The sequence below is a fragment of the Phallusia mammillata genome, chromosome 4 (genome assembly GCF_965637545.1).
Source record: "Phallusia mammillata chromosome 4, kaPhaMamm4.hap1.1, whole genome shotgun sequence".
NCBI classification, from domain to species: domain Eukaryota; kingdom Metazoa; phylum Chordata; class Ascidiacea; order Phlebobranchia; family Ascidiidae; genus Phallusia; species Phallusia mammillata.
Window position 1 is genome coordinate 12,069,896 of NC_137255.1, and position 25,372 is coordinate 12,095,267.

A 25,372-nucleotide genomic window follows, 5' to 3' on the forward strand; every position below is an offset into this window, starting at 1 on the left:
TTATTGTTATTGATATGTGTTGATAAAAGACAAATCCGAATGTGGATAGTGATTACTGGTTAAGGTACATTGTAAACTGTGTTCTTTTGGCTTTATATAGTATGCGTGTGACTTGAATTTGGATGTTTGTCACTGTGGTCTCTCTCTCTCTCTCTGTGTGTGTGTGTGTGTGTTGGGAAACACTAAGTAGAGAAACAAAACGGCATAAAAAGCAGGAAAACAACACTAAATACATAGAAGAAATGAAAAGCAGAAAAATAGAAATTTTGTGCATTTCTAAAATAAAAGAAAAACAGAAATTTACGAAGTAATTTATTTGCCTTTTTTGACAAAACAAGGTACATTTTTGTAATTTGCCCGAGTAAATTTCTGCATGTTGAGAACAGGCACAATCATTTTCTTCCACTTTACTCCAGCGTATTAAACTGTGTGGAAAGTTCTTTAACCATTTTGTTAAATTTAAAAACAGAAACATGGTTATTCAAATAATTGTTTGTAGTTTAGTGATTGTTTTATGTTGTGGTGCTCCTGCACCCACAAAAACACCACCATCACCACCTCCTGTGGAAATTAATATGGGTGACCAAGAAGTTTCTCAACAGGAAGCAGAAAATATGGTAAGAGCTATTTCTCTTTATTTCAACCCATGTATGCACTTTTGACACAGTTTTCTTAACAGCTCCTGTATTAGTACCAGATTGGAAAGTTTTGTTTTTGTGCGGAGGATATTCTTTTCGTCAAAATAATTGGGCAGTTAAGAAAACGTAATTTTTGTGCGGAATTACAACTTTCTGTGCAGAATAATAGACTTTTGATTGACAGGTGGATTTAACGATTAACGCAACTTGTATGTAACGCCTGCAACACTATCTGACAAAAAGAACAACAAAATAAACACTACGAATCCTCAGTTTTGCTCTATTGCGCACACAGGTGCTCTGCTAAACTCTTCAAATTTTCATAACGATTCAAACACTTTTGCTGTTACATTTCTGTTTTTTAAATAATTTAAGAATGCCAAACTGCTCTTAATTATTTGTCAAACAGAAAACATTATTTTATGCAACTTGCCTAGCTGAGAGTCACTTTAATGTCATAACTACGTCCTAAAAATACTGATAAATGTTTTTTTAATGACTACTTTAGCGAATGAGAAATTTGTTATTTTTTATTGCAAGCGTGACGATCGGTAAGTGATGATGCGCTTGACCGATTTACGTGGGTTATTCTCCAAATAAGGCTTGTGACGACATAGAACTTCATTGTGCAACTTAAATATAAAACTTTACAGAAATTATATTGAAGTTAGCTATGGAAGCTGTGTTAAGTTGCGCGGACAACATTTTTTTGCACGGATTACACGTCAAAAACCTAAATTTGCACGGATTACAAGGGAAAATCCAAAATATTACGTGGAGGATAAATCCTCTGCCAGGCCATTCTTTCCAATCTGGTATTAGTACATGTATTTTTGAAAGGGACACTGATTTTTATTTTTTTGCTTTTTATTATTAAACACAAGTTTCTTCCAACATTGTACAAAACAAGAAAGTATTTGAACTTTTGGTCCCAGTATCCCACACTTATGTTAGTTTCAAACATTTTGTTTGATTCGGCAAATGCGATTCCTGCTTACAACGCACATGGAGATGTGGGTTTTTGCTTGTAGCAACAATTATAAACAAAAAGTAAAAAGTAGTGACCCAATTTAATGTATATATTTACAGATTACAATAGCCTGCAACATTACATAGGACATTACACAAAATGTATTATTATGGGTCCCCTTCCCTGAAGGGGACACATATTGTTTTTGTCCGTATTTTTTTTTCTTTTTTCTGTCTAACGCTGGTTTGTAACGCTCGTTTGGTTAAGAAAGAGTGCTTTAAATTTATTCAAATTTGGACATATGTTAGATATTAATCCAAACTTGGTCCACCTCAAGTTTGACCCTAAATTGCCCAGCGGTTCACCCACAGGCCCCCGAAACGTAAAAGTTTTAACGCTGGTTTGTAACGCTCGTTTGGTAAAGAAAGAGTGCTTTAAATTTATTGAAATTTGGACATATGTTAGATATTAATCCAAACTTGGTCCACCTGAAGTTTGACCCTAAATTGCCCAGCGGTTCACCCACAGGTCCCCGAAACGTAAATTTTTTAACGCTGGTTTGTAACGCTCGTTTGGTAAAGAAAGAGTGCTTTAAATTTATTGAAATTTGGATATATGTTAGATATTAATCCAAACTTGGTCCACCTGAAGTTTGACCCCGAATTACCCAGCGGTTCACCCACAGGCCCCCGAAACGTAAATGTGTCTAACGCTCGTTTGGTCAAGAAAGGCACTGTAGGCAGAAGTCCCAAGAGAGTAGCTCAATGGTTTACGATAGCAGGAGGGCTCAGCTTGACGTCGGACAGACGTTTTACAAGACGTCGTTTCGGTGATCAGAAATCAGCTGTTTTGCACAGCAATGCTATTTTGTTTTATTAAGTTATCACTCACATTTTCAGTTTTGGCTTTCACACCTATGATGTGATTTAAACCTAATAAGCGTGCTTCGGTTTCGTATATGTCAAGCAAAACTTGTTAATCAAAATAAAGATGAAAAAATAAACTTGACATTTTTGCAAGGTAAGTGTTTTTCTAAATGCTCGTTGTCAGGTCGGCCGCCGCATGACCACGGGTTACTTAAGGTCAACTAGTAGGTATTACTAACACAGTTCGGAACTTTCTTTCGTCATAACGTAGCGTTTTTTTGCAATCAATTTAGGAATCAATAATCAAGGCATGTATAAATTAGGTTAAACAGTGTTGTTGAACAGTAAGGACGGCGTGCTATTGAAAACGGTGTCAATAGGTCAAACAGTCAATTGGCGTGTGCACCCTGAGAGGTTACTACAGGTCAATGGTCTTGCGAAACAAAGTTAAATGAAAAACAATTTGTTACGTGTACACTTGTAGCAAATTGCTTTTTAATTTAAAGTGTCTGTAACACAACTCTTACAGCTTTCTAGAAAAAAATGTGTTTAAAACCCGACCTTGGGCGACAATATCTAGGTCAAAGCAAGAGATTAAATTAAAGTATTTGTTTCGTTCTTTTTTAATGTTTTTGTAATTCTATGACAATAATAGTGCAAAAAGAATACGAACAAATTTTTTTTATTGTTAGGTTAATGCTTTTCAAAAATTCGTCCTTAAGAATCTAAAAATTACCGCAACATTTGTTTACCGTAAATCTGCACAAACACGCGCGTGGGGACCCTTAGTTTTTGTTTACAAAAACAATCATATATGTAGATCAAATGATGTGTATAGTAAATTGATAAATATCGTATAGAATATATAAAATGGAAGTATATCAGAAAGCCACCCTTCTAGTTTAAAACAGGGTTGGGTGACCTTTATTTGAGGAGGACCATCAAATAACTTGGTGAAACCCCAGGCCGAACGTTTATTTAACATAGACTTTGAAGTTGCATGCAAAACAATTTCTGTTTGGTGATTGATCTCATGGCATTATTGGGGGTTATCTCCTTGCAGAAATAATAAGTTAGGGCTCATAGATTTCTAAAAAAACTGTTGTTCAAATTCATTGTTACATAGACTTAAAACTAATTCAGTGAGAAATTTCCTGCTGAGTTTTTTCCTGACATCTTTTTCCATGTTTGTTTTAATAGAAGGACTTGCAATTCGAAGTCCATTTTCCAAGTGTTTGTCAGTCAGAACCGATTAGTAGGATTTCATGACACTTATCATAGAAATAAATTGTTTGCACAAATAGGATGAGCCCAAAAGAGCTATTTTGTAAGGCCATAATTTTTTCTAAATGTGGAAAGTTATCTGGATTATGCGATAATCCGGTTGCTATGTAAACAGTACATGCCATTAACAAAAGTGCTCATTTTCACTTCCCCAGCTAAAACAAAGTTGCAGTGACGCTCAACTATGGCAACGGAGCAGTATTTTCTTTCTTTTGTTGCCGAGAATTGAAAAAAGTACTCTCAAGTCAAAACTAGATTATCTCACACAGCGCAGAACATGACGTCATGCTTCCTCACTGTCGTGGCTATGGTGCAATCGCCCAAATGTGTTGAAGAAACAGTAGAAACGCACACACACTCCTCAATTCGCTTGATTTGTGCTTTCTTTTGCAGTCAGGTTTATTTGAAAAGATGTGTTACATCGTACAGCCTAGGGGCACAATATTTAAGTTTGCGAACATCCCTATGACGACGGTTTATGACGTTTTAGTATTGTTTGGGAGGTTTCCCTTATAAATGTGCTAGGCCTCTCGCCATAGGCGCCGATTCCCGGGGTGGCAGGGATGGCGTGCCTCCCCACTAAAAATCTCCGGGGTGGCAGCCATTATAAAAAAGCTATGCTGCCACCCCAAAAATTGTTTGGCCGTATTCATATTCGTGCATTACAGATATGCGTTTCTTTCATTTACATGCGCTCTTTCAAATGGTTGGTATATTTCGAGCATGTGCAAAGCAAGCTACGCGAAATCCTTGTTGTTTTTGAACAAAGCATGGGGAAAACCAGTTTTGCGCTACTCGCTTCAGTGATTTTCGTCAAGTTTGCTCCTCCAGAGCAAGTCTGAACAAAACTTATGACGTGACAATGGCAATTTTCACGTTTTAATGTATTCTGGATGTTAATTGGCAGTTGGGAATTATATTGATACACAGTGTTACATTTCTATGTGCGGGAAATAGAATTGCAGCCGCCAACCATGTGCGCAAAATTCGTGTCGAAACTGCAATGCCGATTTGATACTTTTGCAAACTTGAACACGTAAAATAAATTTACAGATCCCTGTTTAAGTATTACAAGCCACATTTGCGTTTTGTGTGTTATGTTACCTTTTGAAACACTACTTTATACGAATTAATAACGCTGCGCAGCACAAACTAGTGTACGCTGCTGTGATTGCATCACTAACGTATTGTGACATCATAACTCCCTAACTAGATGGACGATTTGTGAAGTAACTTCATAGGTGTTACCAGGGGCGGATCTAGAAAAAAGTTGAGGGGGGTGTCCAATAATTATTTGGGAAACTCCCTGATGCGATACTGAGGTAATACGATTTGGGTATTCCCCTTTATAAAAAAACGTCATAATCTCACACATTAAAAAAGCTGCGGTCGCAAGGTATCACTTTTGTAACTAGCAGTGCTTAATGGCATAATAGAGTTTTGGGTTTGGGAAAACTGTTTCACTCTCATGGACGAACAAAGCTTGTGATGTTGCATTATTTACAACTTCAAAAACATAATTTTTGTTGGCGGGCCGCAGAACGAAGAACTTTTTTGAACTTAAACCTGAATTTGGTGTTTAATCGTCTCGACGTTTTGAGACCTGAGTATTATATCCGGATGAAATCGGTAATATTCCAATTATGGCTCTTGGCTCTACTATTTTCCAGAACGGCCCAGCTATCTAGCTTACTAAAAACTGCTGTTGCAAGATAAACGTGACTGTCAGGTAATCAAAATTCATTAGTTGCTTAAAAAAACTTTAAAGGACTGAACGCCTTTTTGAAACGATGGTTAACTTTTTTTGCGCATCGTTACGAATGCAGGAAAGTCAGTTACTATGCAAGGCATAAAAAATGCCAAACATTGGCAAGTTTCTAATTAAATGTACCTTAACAACATGGTTCGATTTACATCGATCAAATATACCGTATTTACTCCATTGTATGCCGCTCTCAAACAGTTTAGTCGGATTTAACATGGTTTAAATGCAAAAACAGTTTAATACTTTACATTTAGTGCAATCAGCACTTCTGACTTCAGCGTCCACGGCGGATAATCACTTTTGTATTGTCAGCGCAATAAACTCTTCAATTTAACCCTTGTACCCTTGTTACGTCACAATAGACTATTAGATGAGCCAATACAAAACGATGAAGGCGCACGGCTTTGAGATAGCGACTCCCGGTAAACGGAACGTTTGGCCTATTAAATTTACGCACAACTTTTTCAAAATGGGGGTCCGGCAAATTTCACCCATTTTCTGAGGGGGGTGTCAAAACACCAAACACCCCCGTCTAGATCCGCCCATGAGTGTTACGTCCAAGTTAAGCAAGATTGCGTAGAGAGTAATGTACGTGTTTATTCCCTGCCAATAACCGCAAAAATCATCTACAAATCCAAACGTGTAACCCTAGAGTGTTTTAATCACGTAAAAACGACTTTACCGAATTTCGCCACCCCACAAAGGAAATTTTTTGCTAAAAAATCGACGCCTATGCCTCTCGCTTAATATACAGGTAAAATGACCTGTTGCTTCTGACCTATTTCGTTTTCTAGTTCAAACCTACGCGTTAAGCGGCAAAGTGATAGGTGCATATTTGTAAGCAAGCCCAAACCCGAAAGTACATGACCAAAACCTGGTACAACTTACAACTTCAGCACATTCTACAGCGCAAGGGCACTAAGGCGAGTTGCATCAGTTTCTATTTAAACCCGTTATCCAATTGACAAAAAGAATAATTGATTTTAGCAAAATTCTAAGCCTTTAAAGACTTAGATTGCGGCGCTACTTTCTAGCTTACTCAGGTGATCCACCTGATAAGTTACACAAGGTCACAAATAGAAGACATAAAAAATGGCCATCATTGGCATGTTACCAATTACATGAATCTAAACAACATAGTGTGATTACTTGCGATCTAACATTTTTTACAACCATTACATGTTTGATGAGTCATGAACAATATAACAGAAAACATTTTTAACCATTTGGTTTACATTTAACATTGTTCAAATTTCAATACAGTTTAGTACTTCGAATTTTATGTGTCATCTTCAACGTTGAAGTTAGAGGCGTTAATGCATCATGCCTTTTTGCGTACATTACCTCCGGAGGAGTTTCCGGGGCATGCAATTAGATGTGCACAATATTAAAGGATTGCTCAGTTAAGGTTGTGCACAGATCAGTTGATTTTACTATCATATCGTCGTTTTTTATTTGAAAAACTCGGTCTGTTCGACTTTTACATAGAGATCATCAATCCGGTTAATCACATATTTTGTTAAAAATCGATGCGAATATCTGGTTTATGCGATAAACCGGTATGCGATTAACTGGACGATTTTCTTAACAATCGATTGGGGACGGTTTGGGATTTTCAATTGTGATGCAATTAAACGGATTAGTCTGTACTTTTAAATCAGTCTTCTCCTGGAGATCAATCAGTTCAAGTTTGATCTCAACTAGTGCTTTTTTTAACAGCTATGTTGAATGGCAAAGAAAATGTATCGAGCAAATGTTCATGAGCATAGGCCCCGAGTTTTACGAAAATGCAAGGTGGCAAACGGAAATATAAGTTACATCAAATGTGATGTCACTAATACGTGCAGGACAAGATCTCAAAATTAAAACCCTCAATTATGACCAAACATTTACGAGCAAACAATTGGGGGAGTATGACATCATAAAGAAGGTACTAACCAAAGAAGGTTTTTGTTTCAAGGCACATATTGTTACTTCTTTGGCAGCATGCTTGTTTTTAAAGCAAAATTGTTTCTAGTTTTCCTCAGATTTGACGATATTTCGCACGATACCACTAAAAAACAAATCAAAATATCCATGGTGACCCCCACTGTGCTTTACGAACCCAAGGTGGCGGCACCACCCCGCCACCGCCTACTGGGCACCTATGTTCATGAGATTTCAAGTCCTGGAAACAAACTACAAATCTTACAACAATTCTTTAAGTTAGTCTGCAAATTTAGTGTTCTTCTCAGGATGAATTGCACAGTCTCTCTAAGTCAGTGGTTCCCAACCTTTTTGCAAAATTAACTGCAGGAATGAATAGTCAAACAACTATACAGGCATTTTTCAGTCAAACCATTTACATAACCAAGTATTGCTCATCCAGCAGTTTTATTGTAAAACAATCGACGTTTCAACGTCCTATACAAGACGCCTTCATCAGGATAATGACATCTCTTGCAGGAAAAATTTCTTATAAAGTGACAAAATGCAAAACACACGCACAAAAACAGCGATAACAAGATCGCGCGGCTGCAAACTCACACCAACGTGGTGATAAAACAAGCCCAGTGGTGTAAAAGCGGCCAATAATTTATCGGCATTAGAAAATCTGTTTTAACGTTCATTGTGTTGGCGTGTGAATGGATGTTCCACGACTTTAGGAAACTTCGCTTGTGGTAATCAGTTTCCTTCACCAACACTTGAGCATTCTTGCCCACATCCCTTTTGTGCTCCTTCCGGTGTGTATTTAGACTTACACCCACCTCACTGATGTAAATTTCGTCACACTCCCTGCACGGTATAGCATACACCACACCCCTTGTCGCAGTAGCATCTAGCGCAGGGGCGGGCAACTTCTCCAGTCGGCGGGCCTGATATGGGAAAATGAAGTACTTGGCGGGCCGGATTCCTTAATCGATATATTAATCGCGTATTTATCCAGTGATTTAAAACGGATTTTTGACCACCTAAACCAGGGGTGGGCAAACTTTTCCGTACAAGGGCCGCATTCAAAAGTTCTTAATTTTAAAGGGCCACACAGTAAATTAACCCAAAATATTAACATAGTTTGTTTCCAGCTAAATACAAATACGTTGTTTGTCACTTCATTGATCGTCCAAACATTGGTTGAAACGCAACAATTATAATTGTTTTAAAACAATCACGCATTTATTGCACCAAAGGCTACACTAAGTTTTTTGTCAATAAATTCCTTGCGCCAACAATAAACAATGCAAGTAACTTTTGTATCCATAGTTGTTGTGCGGGTCTGTGTTAACGATTCCAAAGCCGTGGGCAACGGCATAAACTTGATCCAAGGTGACCAAAGTTTTGGCGTCAACAGTGCAAACTGGGTTGTATTTTATTCACCGCTGTAACAAATTACCCAAAAACTAAATTGTCTTTAAAAGTGTTGACTCGGCAAATCGTCCGTGCAGTACGTACATGTGTTATTAAAGACCTACAGTAAGTACGAAACTGAACGAAAAAATTGTGTCGAGTGACTATTTGCAAAATAACAGGAAGGCTAGACCGCTAGAGCACGTGGAAAGTATTTGTGTTTAGTCCAGTGGTTCCCAACCTTCCATGGACCGTGGCCCCCTTAAAGTGTCATTTTTGCCTCGTGGCCCCCTTCATGTAACCTTGTAAGTCCTGTGGCCCCCTTAAAATGTAAATGGCAAACTCGTGTGGAAATTGGATACTATTATCGGCTTTAAACAGGTCGAATAGAATAAATAAGGGTCCGCATTCGTAAAAAACCTCAATATAGACAAATAGCATGCAAAATAGTTGATTAAATTAGGTGATTTTTAGTGGGTGTTTCTGGTAAATCTACACCTGTGGCCCCCCTGAACACAGCTTGTGGCCCCCCTGGGGGGCCATGGGCCCTGGTTGGGAACCACTGGTTTAGTCCCAACGTATTTGGTACAGGTACAGATGATGTACATGGCATAGGTATCGGCAAGTCGCACTCTGGTATTTTTTAAACCAAATACATTCAAGAACATCACAAATACAACAGTCCAAACAATCTAACTGATATAACATAAAATTATTCACCACAGCAAATTTAATGCATACACCACAGACTTAGAAACTGCTGAAACACTAACTAGGCTACACGTGTGGAAACAAAGGAAACCGTGAAAGCAGGTTACACACAAGGTTGGCAGTTACAATGGACATATGGTACAATGGTAACAACGGCGGGAAAGTTTTTTGCTATTGGGGAGCGTTACTTTCCGTTACATTTACAACTATAATTTGACGCAGTAAGCATACATTTATTCAGGTGCAGAGTTTTATCAACCAAGAAAGATTGGTTGTTTTACCAATTTTCTTTCATTCAAGCTATTGGGTGCAAATCCAGTCCAAACTTAAACAAGGTCGAGACTCCCTGCATCAAATGTGAATTCCCATTTCCTAAATGTTTATGGCCATGTGTGTTTAAAAAACATTAGCAACACACACACTACACAACATGTTAAACATGCTTTTAATTATGGGGGAAGGGGACACATCTTCAGGGAAAGGGACACATCTTGATTTTACTCGAATTGTTTGTTTGTTTTTTCTTTTTTTTCTTCCTTTTTTTTTTCTTCCCAAAGTTTTTCCGACTCGTTTTTCCATCAAATGTTTGATGGATTTGGCTGAAATTTACACAGATGGTAGATATAGTTATGTAGATGTGCATCCCACTTTGTTTTTGTTGATAACCCCAGTATTTACCCCGCTAGCCCCCTAAAATGGGTATTTTTCCCCGGAAGTTTGTCCGACTCGTTTTTCCATCAAATGTTTGATGGATTTGGCTGAAATTTACACAGATGGTAGATATAGTTATGTAGATGTGCATCCCACTTTGTTTTTGTTGATAACCCCAGTATTTACCCAGCTCGCCCCCTAAAATGGGTGTTTTTGCCCAAAGTTTGTCCGACTCGTTTTTCCATCAAATGTTTGATGGATTTGGCTGAAATTTACACAGATGGTAGATATATTCATGTAGATGTGCATCCCACTTTGTTTTTGTTGATAACCCCAGTATTTACCCTGCTAGCCCCCTAAAATGGGTGAGTTTTTAAACAGTGTCAGAATTGGCTGAAATTTGGATTTCTTGTATAGTATGCCATTTATAGGTGTCGATTGTTGTGTTCAACCCTGTAGTCCTAACATTTACCCCACAAGCCCCTAAAGTGTAAAACGTATTTGTATGTTACTGGGCACCACAAACGAAAGATTTCTTTGGAGCAATAGTGTTACAAGGGCAACCAGTTGTATGTTGCTCGTTGGTGGGTTACTTGGTAGTCGTTTTTGCGCCATGACAGTTAGGGGCTTGTTAACAGCCCTATGACGTCAGAAACAGTAACGGTTGTTGCTCAAAACACCTCTAGTGGTCTAAATTTTAAACGTTTGCGGATTGGGCTGAAATTTTGCAGTACTATTGATTGAGTCATTGTGGTTTTTATGTATTTTTTAGTTTGTGTGTCGAACCCAATTAGTTGCCCTACTAGCCCCCTAAAATGGGCCAGTTTTTTAAAACGTTAATAAGGACATACTTCAAACAATATCTGGGGTGAATCTAATTTTATAGTTTGTATTCTACATAGTATTGTTATTTAAGCCCAGTGCCGATCACTGTGTTTTACCTTACAACACCCGACTTTCTCATGGTTATCTCTTGAATTGCATTATTTTCAGCTTTGCATGTGTGGGGACCCATGAGTTTTTGCCTGCAGAAACGACTAAGTTATAAAAGACGATTGCTAATATGGGACTCAATACAAAATAAGCATAGGAAATATATTTATGTTTTAAAATAGGTTATAGTGTATATGCAATCGCAATATGTGCTAAGCCACCCTTCTAGTTAATAGCAATTTCTCTTACCACTCATTCTCTGTACCCTGTGTTTTAAAAAAAACATTTTCCTGTTCGACTTTTACGTTTGTTATTCAACATACATATATGATTGTCTAAACTAAATTGTGCAATTTACCTTTTTTCTAAACAACTGGAAGGCTACAGCTTGGGATTCACCATTGATCTAGAATTAACAGATTATATATGTATATGATCAAGTAAATTTATCTGCAAATGAAAAAATATTTCACTTCTGCAAAAATAATTAGAAGATAAGCAAATAAACAAAACCTAACATGTCTAAAGTGAGCACATCTTTCGCAGAACACCGGTCTGTATTATGATCAATATTTGCAAAAAGTTGTAAAATTGTTGGAAAGTGATGAACAGTTTAAAAAGAAAATGGAGAATGCTGATTTTGATGACATAAAGGTAAGTAATAAAATATTTAACAAGTATTTGTGGCTTCTGGAAATTAAAAAAATGTATGAGACATAGTGCAAAGCAGGAACCAACATATGCAAAATCAATTGACAAATGCCATATTAGTTTGCAACAAGGTTTTATTGCTGGCACTTCGCCCTTTTATTTGAAGTTGATCTTTAGTTTAGTTACAGACCAGCATGTGTTGGCATCATACAAGAGTCACAAAAAATTCATAACCAAAGCCAAGTTTCTACCCTAACATAATTCCAATGTAGCTAACTCTTTTTGTACGTAAAACCTGTCTCTATTTATTATTATGATCATAAAAATTAATTTTGTCTGGTATTTCAAAAAAACTGATATTCCTCTTTAATTTAGCATATTTTTCCACTGTTGTTTAAATCGATCATCACCCTAAAACCGATTTTCGCAGTGTCCTTCGTTGTGCAAAATCAATTAATAGTTTTAAATTGTTTAGTTTCTAAACATGACCCTGACCCAAATTAGAGTACATTTACCTGATGTCAGAGGCCATGTCGCGGCCCTTATAGAACTATGGTTGCTGTCAACTATTATAGATTTTCATGAGTTTATAGTGAACCTGCTTGTTGACATTTTTTTTACATAGGAGGGAAGACTTAGTGATGAAATTAACAAAATGCCTCAATCTCTGCGAGATAAACTTAATGACTTAAAGAAAGAAGAAATTAACAGACTAAGAAAAATTGTACATGCCAAGGTGGATCTTGAAAAAGGTAACAACATTAAATACTGCAAATATTGTTTTTGTCTGCATTATTTTCATCTTTGTTCTTACTATTGTTCTTACTGACATGTCTTTGTTCTTACTATTTCCATGCCAATTTTGAACCCTGGTTTAAGTGGTGGCTTTGAGTGACTTGGGTCTTAAAAATATGACATTTTTAAAAAGCTGCCCTTACTTAACATTACCCAGAAGAAAACTTTGAAATGTTAAAATAGCCATATGATTTGCATGCTGCCAGCCACTACAAATAAAAAGTTTGTGCATCATTCTGTGGTTATAAGTGATACTGGAAGGGTTGTTGTTGTGGAGGTGAATCCCTTCAGACGTCACCAAACTCAAGCCCTTTGTGTCGTTTTATCCTTGTTTTTGGTTTCACAAATCGTATGGAACATTTTGTAATGATAACGTTACAGCTTGCAAAACTTTTGGATTCATTTTAGTTAGTCTCACAGGATTATAACACATGTTATAATCCAAAAGTGGCAGACTGGACAATTTTGTGTTTTAATGTTTTGTTAGTTTGGGTGCTAAACTCCTGCAATTAAGTGCCTAAAATGGAAGTTTTTATACACAGGTATAAAGAAATTAGCATAATCTCAAAAAAACTCCATGGTTATTATGGTTCCCCTTCCCTGAAGGGGACACATATTGATTTTACTCAAAATGTTTTTGTTTTTTTCTTGTTTTTTCTGTTTTTTTTCTTCATTTTTCTTCTCCCCAAAGTTTGTCCGACTCGTTTTTCCATCAAATCCTTGATGGATTTGGATGAAATTTACACAGATGGTAGATGTAGTTATGTAGATGTGCATCCCACTTTGTTTTTGTTCATAACCCCAGTATTTACCCCGCTAGCCCCCTAAAATGGGTATTTTTTCCCCGAAGTTTGTCTGACTCGTTTTAATGCTTGATGGATGTGGCTGAAACTTATACAGATGGTAGATATAGTTATGTAGATGTGCATCCCACTTTGTTTGTCCGGATAACCCTAGTATTTACCCCACTAGCCCCCTGAAAGGAGTGAGTTTGTAAACAATGTCAGAATTGGCTAAAATGTGGATAGCTTGTAGAGTATGCCATTTATAGGTGTCAATTGTTGTGTTTAACCCTGTAGCCCTAACATTTACCCCACAAGCCCCCAAACTTGTAAAGTATGCCAATTATCGTTGTTGCGCCATTGCAGTTCGGGGCTTGTTAACAGCCCTTTGACGTCAGAAACATTAACGGTTGTTGCTCAAAACACCTCTAGTGGTTGAAATTTTAAACGTTGGCAGATTGGGCTGAAATTTTGCAGTACTATTGATTGAGTCATTGTGGTTTCCTACTTTTAAGTTTGTGTGTGTTGAACCTCAATTAGTTATCCTACTTACTCATTGTTATCTATTTAAATGCATTATCTACAACTTTGCATGTGTGGGAACCCATGAGTTTTTGCTTGCAGAAACAACCAAGGTTATAAAAGACGATGGCTAATATAGGACCCAATATAAATAAGTGTAGGAAATATATTAATGTTTCAAAATATGCTATAGTGTATGTGCAAGGGCAATATGTGCTAAGCCACCCTTCTAGTTAAGTATGGGTCCCCTTCCCAGTTATGGGACCAAATATAAAATATTGTAAAAATATATATATGTATTTTTCGTAAAAAAAACAAATTTGTTGCAATTACAATATGTGCTAACCAACCCTTCTTAGTGTTTTAAGTTCGCCACTCCTATATATACAACCGAAACGGTCCCCCAAATTTCTCCAGCGGTTTCCCAAAATTTGCCAGTAGCCTAATAAATAATTCGTTTAAGCAAATATGGCTATTTTTTGGTATTTAAATGAAACACTTGCGGTCTCTTAAAACTACTTAGCGGTCACCCAAACCAAACCTTAAAAAAAAACCTGCACATGTTAGTTAGTTAGTTAGCCAATGTTCATCCTCCATTAGTGTGAATTCCTAATGTGTATTCATTTTTAGGTTTACCTGTATTTTCGTTCAAAAATACAAGCCCTAATGTGTTTAAATTTTAATTAGTTGTTTGTAGAGTGTTCCTTGTTTATAAAAAATGAACTAAGCGTCCTAGAACAGGGCCACTCAAACTTTCTTGCTCTGCGACCCCATTTTAAAACAGAAATTTCTACGCGACCCCTTGATGGGTATAGCCCAGGGGTGCACAACCTTTTCGCTATGGCGGCCGCATCACAGATCTTTATTTCACCAGCGGCCGCTTATTGCCTGCTTGCTTGTGTTTTAAAATTACTGATGTAAAGAAATACGTATATATTATTTATAAAGATACTATCTAATGGCGCCTAAAAAAACTTGCTACACAAATTGCTTTTATGACGTCATAATCTATATTGTGACGCTTGTGGTATCTGCTTTTTCGCATTGTTTGCACACAATGGGCATAAAAAAGTCTGGCACATATGGCTACTAGTCTGGTAATACTCATTAAGTTCCACAAAATGTGTTCAGAGCCGTTTGAAAATCAAAATTTTTGGCAAAAGAGTTATTATTTACGTCACGGCCGACAGTACATATATTCTAATAAACATGTTCACTGCCGCACAAACTCGTCTCTGTACGGCCGCAAGGTTGTGCACCCCTGGTATAGCCTCTACACGGGAATGGTGTGTAAACAATAAATGTACGCACGTATACCACTTATTGTGACTGACATAATAACGCAAAATGTTTCGCGACCCCAAAATTATATTCCGCAACCCCAATTGGGGTCGCAACCCACAGTTTGAGAAGCCCTGTCCTAGAAAACTGTGATAAATGGTCATTAACTGGTCATTGTCAACTTGGCTGCCACACGACAAGGGGCTACTGAGGGTCAACTTGGTGGCACAACATAAATCCAAATATTATCGCCCCATTTTATACCTGAACCTATTTGCATGAACACATATGTGGTGAGTAGGGATGGGCCGAGCCGAGCCAGAACCAGAGTACTCGGTACCGAGCATCGCTGTTTTTGATGCTCGGTGCTCGGCCGAGCAGTTGCACAAACTGACCCGAGCGTTAAATTCGCATATTCATGCCCTGCTAACATACGTAACTAGTGTTCTAAAGGGTATCCAAGAAATAAAACGAATGATTTTCCAAATGTATTAGATGGTGGGAAAACATGTTCTTTATGGGCATGTACAGCTCAATAAAACAATAATGTTTGTGGGTCAAATGGTTTGTATACTAAATCATTAAATAGGACATAGAATATATAAAACGGAAATATATAAGAAGGACACCTTTCAAGTTTCCATAGGTTGCAACCTTTATTTAATAGGCCACATTTAGCCTGTAGTTGCGGGTTTCAAACCCCTGCCCTAGACAGTAGACACTATACATATTTCAGTTTCAATGCTAGGTGGCATACCCTTTTTTCTAACAGCACTGCTACCAATCAACAGTCACTTGGTATCTGGAGACTGAGATATGTTTCTGCTTGCAGAATTAGTTGTGTTATGAAATACTAAACAATTAATAGTACTTACTTGTATGAAGTTAAATATAAATTGCTTGTTAGGGTATAGTATACTGTAACTATAGCAACCATATATATTTGTTTGGATATAATGTGCAGTTGCTCAGTAAAATGCAATGTTAATTTTACAAAAATAAGAAATTTTAACTATTTGTTTTGTTATGTAGTACCAAAGGAATTCTTACTACTTGTTTTAGCATGTAAATTGAGCACATTTTAATGTTGCATACACACAATATGCATGCTTATTCCATCACTGTGTTATAACATTTTATTGTAGTAACATTTTATTTGTAGCACTTTCTAGCAAAATTTCCATATATTTGTAGGTCGAAGAGTTCAAAAGACACCATATCTCAAGCAAATAGCTAACCATCTTGACCATGACAATCCACATACATTTGAAGCATCAGATTTGACAAACCTGATTCGCGCTGTAAGTTAACCTTTTTTGTTTACTTTTGTTTGTTTTTAAAAAATTTAACAATTTTTCGTGTTATTGTGGCCATTTTTCAAAGAGAAAATTTGTTTTTAGGCAACAAGTGATTTAGAAAATTATGACCAGGAAAGACATGAGGAATTTAAGAAGTATGAAATGGAAAAAGAAGCAAGGCGAGAGGCTAAAATGCAAAAGCTGGATGAGCAAGATCGCCAAAAAGCACGGGAGGAATATATACAGCACCAGAAGGAGTTAGCTGAGAAAGCACAAATGCATCATCCAGTAAGTTATCACTGCAAATATTGTTTCCATTTGTATAACACATATTGATTATGGGTCCCCTTCCCTGAAGGGGACACATATTGTTTTTGTCCGTATTTTTTTTTTTTCTTTTTTCTGTCTAACGCTGGTTTGTAACGCTCGTTTGGGCAAGAAAGAGTGCTTTAAATTTATTGAAATTTGGACATATGTTAGATATTAATCCAAACTTGGTCCACCTGAAGTTTGACCCCAAATTACCCAGCGGTTCACCCACAGGTCCCCGAAACGTAAAATTTTTAACGCTCGTTTGTAACGCTCGTTTGGTAAAGAAAGAGTGCTTTAAATTTATTGAAATTTGGACATATGTTAGATATTAATCCAAACTTGGTCCACCTGAAGTTTGACCCCAAATTACCTAGCGGTTCAGCCACAGGCCCCCGAAACGTAAATTTTTAACGCTGGTTTTTATCGCTCATGTGGTAAAGAAAGAGTGCTTCTAATTTATTTAAATTTGGACACATGTTAGTTATTAATCTGAACTTGATCCTCCAGAAGTTTGACCCCCATTGACCCAGCGGTTCACCCACAGGCCCCGAAACGTAAATGTGTCTAACGCTCGTTTGGTCAAGAAAGACACTGTAGGCAGAAGTCCCAAGAGAGTAGCTCAATGGTTTACGATAGCAGGAGGGCTCAGCTTGACGTCGGACAGACGTTTTACGAGACGTCGTTTCGGTGATCAGAAATCAGCTGTTTTGCACAGCAATGCTATTTCGTTTTATTAAGTTATCACTCACATTTTCAGTTTTGGCAAAGGTTTCACACCTATGACGTAATTTAAACCTAATAAGCGTGCTTCGGTTTCGTATATGTCAAGCAAAACTTGTTAATCAAAATAAAGATGAAAAAATAAACTTGACATTTTTGCAAGATAAATGTTTTTTCAAAAGCTCGTTGTCAGGTCGGCCGCCGCATGACCATGGGTTACTTAAGGTCAACTAGTAGGTATTACTAACACAGTTCGGAACTTTCTTTCGTCATAACGTAGCGTTTTTTGCAATCGATTTAGGAATCAATACTCAATGCATGTATAAATTAGGTTAAACAGTGTTGTTGAACAGTAAGGACGGCGTGCTATTGAAAACGGTGTCAATAGGTCAAACAGTCGTTTGGCGTGTGCACCCTGAGAGGTTACCTCAGGTCAATGGTTTTGCGAAACAAAGTTAAATGAAAAACAATTTGTTATTTGTACACTTGTAGCAAATTGCTTTTTAATTTAAAGTGTCTGTAACACAACTGTTACAGCTTTCTAGAAAAAAATGTGTTTAAAACCCGACCTTGGACGACAATATCTGGGTCAAAGCAAGAGATTAAATTAAAGTATTTGTTTCGTTCTTTTTTAATGGTTTTGTAATTCTATGACAATAATAGTGCAAAAAGAATACGAACAAAATTTTTTTATTGTTAGGTTAATGCTTTTTAAAAATTCGTCCTTAAGAATCTAAAAATCACCGCAACATTTGTTTACCGTAAATCTGCACAAACACGCGCGTGGGGACCCATTAGTTTTTGTTTACAAAAACAATCATATGTGTAGATCAAATGATGTGTATAGTAAATTGATAAATATCGTATAGAATATATAAAATGGAAGTATATCAGAAAGCCACCCTTCTAGTTTTACTCGAATTTGTTTTTGTTTTTTTTCTTTTGTTTTTTTTCTTCCCAAAGTTTGTCCAACAGGTTTTTCAATCAAATGTTTGATGGATTTGGATGAAATTTACACAGATGGTAGATATAGTGATGTAGATGTGCATCCCACTTTGTTTTTGTTGATAGCCCCAGTATTTACCCCGCTAGCCCCCTAAAATGGGTTATTTTCTGCCTAAAGTTTGTCCTACTCATTTTTCCATCAAATGTTTGATTAATTTGGCTGAAACTTACACAGATGGTAGATATAGTTATGTAGATGTGCATCCCACTTTGTTTGTCCTGATAACCCCAGTTTTACCCCGCTAGCCGCCTAAAATGGTTGAGTTTGTAAACAATGTCGGATTTGGCTGAAATTTGGATAGCTTGTAGAGTATGACATTTATAGGTGTTGATTGTTGTGTTCAACCCTGTAGCCCCAACATTTACCCCACAAGCCCCCAAAGCGTAAAACATATGTTACTGGGCACCACAAACGAAAGAATTCTGTGACGCAATAGTGTTACAAGGGCAACCAGTTGTATGTTACTCGTTGGTGGACGTTTTTGCGCCATGGCAGGGTTGTTAACGGCCCTAGCATTAACGGTTGTTGCTCAAAATTCATATTTTTTTAGTTTAGTGTCAAACCCCATTTGTTACCCTACTAGTCCCCTAAAATGGGCAAGTTTATAAAACAGTGTCAGAAATGGCTAAAATTTGGGATGTGCATGTGTACTATGGTTATCTCTTGAAATGCACTATTTTTTGACTTTACATGTGTGGGGACCCATGAGTTTCTGCCTGCTGAAACAACTAAGGTTACAAAAGATGATGGCTCATATGGGACCCAATACAAAATAAGCATAGGAAATATATTAATGTTTTAAAATAGGTTATGGTGTAAATGCAAAAACAAAATGTGCTAAGCCACCCTTCTAGTTACTCTATATGTTTTTCATGCACTTTTGTGTAAAGTGTCTCTTTTACAGCTGTTAGATCATGTACGTATGTTGGTAATAACGTTTGTTTTTGTGATTTCACTGCTTACCTTTTCAGCACACAAAAAATATTTTTGTAACATGTTTTATGCTGACATGTGTGCCACAGGTTTACATGTATCTAAACTTACCCAAATATAATCATAAACCTCATAGTGAAAGTCAATGAAATAACAGCCTAATCAGTATCTTTTTTGGTTTTCAGATTGGGCCACTACATTGTAGGTTATCCGAGCTAAATTTTAGAAAACTCTTAAGACTTTGAAACATATGTAACAACTTGTTAGTAGGAATGCTATTGGAATTGTCCAAATATGACAATAACTTTCGAATGTTGACATATAGATTTATTCGAACTTATTTTGGGTCCCTTCCATGAAGGCGACACATATTGTTTTTGTCCGTATTTTTTTCTTTTTTCTGCCAACACTGGTTTGTCATACTTGTTTGGTCAAGAAAGAGTGCTTCAGATTTATTTAAATTTACACAGATGTTAGCTATTCGACCAGCTTTTGTATAGGGTTGTAAACCAACTTACAATTTGTTTTTACAATATAAAGTGTCTGTTGTAATACATAAATAAGGGTATTTAAAAAATACTGGATGCTAAAAATATTGTGATACAAGATCGTACAACCTTTTTTTTGTGCAATGTGGAAATGCCAAAAGCATCACATGTGAGTTTATGCAGAAAAAGATACATAGAAATGCCAATAAAATCACATGTGAGTTTAACTTATGAGTATTTGTCAGAAATATTGTGTTTGTTATAATTTATGTTACATAAATGTGCAGCTCATTGCCTAACTAGGTCAGTTATATTGACCCTTCAGTCATAATAGATGTAATTTATTTTTACTGATGATTAAATCAGTTAAAATAGTTAGGTAATGTGTGATTACTAGTCATACTAATGGCCTAAATTTGGTGGTGTTAAATGCTAGTGGTCAACAGGGTAGCAAAGAACAACTTGATGAAGTGTGGAAAAAAGATGACGGATTGCTAGATGAAGATTTTAATCCTAAAACTTTCTTTTATATACATGGTTAGTTAAATTTGTGCAACAGCATTTGTTGTGGCCTCATTTTAGTGACATGCGAAGCTTGGTGCCTGATACTAATTTACATTTACGTAGATTTTCTTTGCAGTGGTACTTATGTTTCATTTTGCAGAATGAGGACATAAAAGTTTATTTGTTTGTTTGTTTTCTTTTGCAGATTATTACTCTAAGATTATCTACTAATCATTGTAGGATATATATAGCATAGCCTTCTTCGACATAAAAATTGCTGACAACCAAGAAAGTTGCAGATTCATAATTCACAGTGAATTTTCTAGTTACAGCAATTGAAAGTTATGCAGAAAGTTTTCACTCTTCTACAAAAAACAAAACATCCATCATTAAAATTCAAAATGATCCTTTCATATATTTACTTGCTTATTTCTGGCAGTCAAGTTTTGTGGAAAACTGTTCTAAAAAGAATACTGTTTACTACATTGCATGCCTAATTTATACAAATTACCCCGTGTTTAAATGGCAACATGTCACTGCACAATAAACGTTCACAGGGCAGTAAGGCTCAGCTTGAGGATGTGTGGAATGATGAAGATGGTTTAAATGAACAAGAATTCAACCCCAAAACATTCTTCAACATACATGGTGAGGGCAAGGTGTTGCAGTCAAGGTGTTACACAGCCTTCCTTACTTACTTTATTGTTGCATGTGTTTCACAGCCAGTAAGGCCTGCATGGATGTTTATGCTAACACATTTCTGTTGTTGTTGGAGTTTTCTACATTAGATCAGGGAGGTATTTGAGGAAGCAGCCTTAATACAGGATATTTAGCATTTGGTGTCATGCACAGGGGTATATTGTGCAACATATGTCAGCATGTGTTTTTGCTTCCCTTTTCATCTTTCTTTTTCCCATTGTTTTTTTGTGTTGTGCATGCAAAAATGTTTGTAAGCAACCATTTACACATGTGTTTGAAAGTAGATGCAAAATTCAATGTTTATTATCTTTTTATGATGCATTACAAGAATGGTAATTACTCAAACACTAATTAGTTTTTAAACTGATTATAATGATGTTTGTAATGAAACCATTTTTGTGTTAATAATCTTTTTTGCATTAATAGATATAAATGGTGATGGATATTTGGACTTTTCTGAACTTGAATCCATATTTGAAAAAGATGTAAGTGTATAAAATCATATTTGTGTTTAGGGAAGTAAGTTATTTAAAAACTGGAATGTGTGTGTTGAATTATCATACAGCTTGGCAAAGTTTACAATGAAAATGATCCAGAATTTGACTTTCTCAAAATGGAGGAGGAAAGGAGAAGAATGCGAGAACATGTTGTCAAGGAAGTTGACAAGAACAGAGATGGTCTTATCTCAAGAGATGAATTCATTCAGTATTCGGAGACTCCAGAGTTTGCACAACCTGATGAGGACAGTTACAAAGTAAAAAAAGTGTGCCTGATGTAACTGTACGGGAGTTAATATTTGTGTGTGAAACTTATATTTATGGGTCCCCTTCCCTGAAGGGGACACATATTGATTTTACTCAAATTGTTTGTTTTTTCTTTCTTTTTGTTTCTTTCATTTTTTTTTCTCCCCAAAGTTTGTCCGACTCGTTTTTCCATCAAATGTTTGATGGATTTGGCTGAAATTTACACAGATGGTAGATGTAGATGTGCATCCCAATCTGTTTTTGTTGATAACCCCAGTATTTATCCCGCTAGCCCCCTAAAATGGGTATTTTTTGCCAAAAGTTTGTCCGACTCGTTTTTCTATCAAATGTTTGATGGATTTGGCTGAAATTTACACAGATGGTAGATGTAGTTATGTAGATGTGCATCCCACTTTGTTTTCATTGATAACCCCAGTATTTACCCTGCTAGCCATCTAAAATAGGTATTTTTTCCCCAAAGTTTGTCTGACTTGTTTTGCCATCAAATGTTTGATGGATGTGGCTAAAACTTGTACAGATGGTAGATATAGTTATATAGATGTGCATCCAACTTTGTTTGTCCGGATAACCCTAGTATTTACCCCGCTACCCCCCTAAAAGGAGTGAGTTTGTAAACAAATGTCAGAATTGGCTAAAATTTGGATAGCTTGTATGCCATTTATAGTTGTCGATTGTTCTGTTCAACCCCGTAGCCCTAGCATTTACCCCACAAGCCCCCAAATTGTAAACGTATTTGTATGTTACTGGGCACCACAAACGAAAGATTTCTATGGCACAATAGTGTTACAAGGGCAACCAGTTGTATGTTACTCGTTTGTGACTTTGTGGGTTGCTTGGTGGACATTTTTGCGCCATGGCAGTTAGGAGTTGTTAACAGCCCTTTGATGTCAGAAACATTAACGGTTGTTGCTCAAAACACCTCTAGTGGTTGAAATTTTAAACGTTGGCAGATTGGACTGAAACTTTGCGGTATTATGGATTGAGTCATTGTGGTTTCCTACTTTTTAAGTTTGTGTGTGTTGAACCTCCATTAGTTACCCTACTAGCCCCCTAAAATGAGTTTTTTAATTTAAACAGTTTGTACTCCATATAGCATATTTAAATATGCACAGTACCAATCACTGTGTTTGTCTTAACAATACCAAACTTACTCATTGTTATCTATTGAAATGCATTATCTACAACTTTGCATGTGTGGGGACCCATGAGTTTTTGCTCGCAGAAACAACCAACGTTATAAAAGACAGTTGATGATATGGGACCCAGTGTAAAATATGTAAAGGAAGTATATTAATCTTTTAAAATAGGGTATAGTGTATGTGCAAGGGCAATATGTGCTAAGCCACCCTTCTAGTTTTGTATGACTCTAATTTAAAGAATAAAATGCTTTTGGTTTTGTGAAAATGTTTTAATTCAAAAATGTGCAAATAAATTTCTGCTTGTAGAACCTGGACCAGTTATTGGCTGAACACTCCCTTTACACACAAGAAGAAATGAATCGATACAGAGAAACAATAAAAAACCAGGAGGAAATTTTGAAAACAAAACTGGATGCACTAAAAGCACATGCAAAAGAACTTGGGGGAATGAGAAGAGAATTTGGAAATGATCGAAGGGAGGCTGCCCAGGTAGAACCACATACATGAAAAGTTTTTTACACACCACAATTTTATTCCACTGTTTATTCCACTCTTTGCAAACAATAGGCAGACAAAAAGTCGGCGCATTGGGCTACTGGGCTGGTATAATATATGTTTCCATTCCAGTAAAATCCATCCAGACCAGTTTTTCAAAGCTAAATATATATAGTCAAAGAGTTTTAATCTATTTACGGCCACTAGTACATGTAATTTGTTCACAACTGCATAAAACTATTTTGTTTTTAGTGAATTGTGCCACAAAAATGTTAGTGAACCACTGTCTTAAACTTAAGGCGCAATATGTGCTTAGCATATTTGTTTGTGTCGAACATGAAAATGTTTATACGACAGAGACTACTGAAAAACTTTTTATTGTTACTTTTCAGGACCAATATACTAGAGTCAATAATTTAAACAATGTAATTTGTTTATTTATTATAACTACAATCAAATTTGTGTTTTCTAATAAATTATTCCATCAAGGATGGCTTGCAAGAAGAAGAAAAGATTCACCTTCAGCAAAAAGAAAAAGAAATTAAAGAACAAGAGGAAAAAATGCAAATGCTGCACAAGGATTTGCAAGAACAGAGTAAGGAAATTCTACAAATGAAGCAAGAACTTCAGAAAGTAAGTTTGAAATGGCGTGATAATTGTTGGTTGGTCAAGATTTCATCACAAAAACATTTTGCAGCATGAAGCATCTGATAAGATTGTTCAAAACATCAAAGAGAAAGTTGACAATCTACCTCCAGGTCCTGAAAAAGATCATGCTGTAGAGCAAGCACACAAAGATTTGGATAATCTTAAAAAAATACAAACACCTGAACAAAAATCTGATTTAAGTGTTGAAGAGGGTGCCAATTTTAGCACTGAAACACCTGTGTCAGCCGAATCAACTCCTGCCCCAGCTGCACCCTAATTTTTTTGGTTGAATAGAAAGTAATCATGTTGTTGAACTAGATGCAACCCTTATTTAACTAAATTGTTTTGTATTTCTTGATGCAGTTTTTGATACAAATCTTAAGTTTTTTTGACTTAATGATGTGATTATGTAGAAATGTTTTTCTCCGTCTGCATTTCAGTTTTATTGTGACACTTTTCCCTGTTTGTTTGTAGGTACCTAGTGCAATGTCAAAAATAAAATTAAAATTTCTGACTATGTTTGTTTAAACTGACATTTATTGATGACCAGACAATTTGTTTTTAAATGTTTTATCTTGCTGTGAGTTACAACATAGTTTTGTCTGGTGCATCTTTAATTGTATCCCATCTGAATAATTACCTTGTTGCTGAATGGAAAACCTAATTTGATAGAAATTGTATTACTGCTATGACATTCTCTTTTAAACCTGCTCAAAAAACTAAGGTTGCTTTTCCAACATAACTCCCCTACAACATTTTTTTATACAATGAGTAATTGCCTCTTAAACATCGTTTTGTAACGTGATTTCCCAAGCTATTGTTCCACCTAAAAAAACTATCAGAAGTTGACTTACCAGAAATTTTAATGAGACATGTGTAGGTGGTGTCTTACAGACATGTGGTAATTGGGAAACATTTTCACAGATGTACATTGACTGACTTTGCTTCACGTGTTTCGTTTGTGGCTTGCGGGAACCCTAGGGCTTCGTTAGTTGGTTCAATGGAGTCAATGAATGCAACAGTTTCTGAAAAGTAATGGAAGGGGGGGGATCCCAGACATGCTGAATTTATAAAAGGGGCCGGTTACTGTGAAAGGTTGAGAGTCACTTCGTTTTACGTTGAAAATTGACTTATCAAACTTACTGTTTGAATAGTTATTATGGGTCCCCTTCCCTGAAGGGGCACATATTGAT

The 25,372-nt window shown here is 36.4% G+C and overlaps 1 protein-coding gene across 2 annotated transcripts; it reads left to right on the forward strand.

The window, feature by feature from the left end:
* The first annotated feature begins 440 nt into the window (after positions 1 to 440).
* On the forward strand, positions 441 to 24,693 carry LOC145222110 (nucleobindin-2-like). Of its 2 annotated transcripts, none has more exons than XM_080088138.1 (11): positions 441 to 617; positions 11,689 to 11,796; positions 12,419 to 12,545; positions 16,368 to 16,474; positions 16,574 to 16,759; positions 20,377 to 20,467; positions 21,560 to 21,618; positions 21,699 to 21,887; positions 23,343 to 23,525; positions 24,021 to 24,164; positions 24,229 to 24,693. In XM_080088138.1, the coding sequence occupies exons 1-11, from the start codon at positions 474 to 476 to the stop codon at positions 24,454 to 24,456; spliced, it is 1,566 nt and encodes a 521-aa protein (XP_079944264.1). In that variant the 5' UTR covers positions 441 to 473; the 3' UTR covers positions 24,457 to 24,693. The 2 variants fall into 2 exon arrangements, with proteins under 2 accessions (XP_079944264.1, XP_079944263.1); XM_080088137.1 differs by lacking the exon at positions 20,377 to 20,467 and adding an exon at positions 20,992 to 21,082 and having other exon boundaries at positions 442 to 617.
* Positions 24,694 to 25,372: the final 679 nt, after the last annotated feature.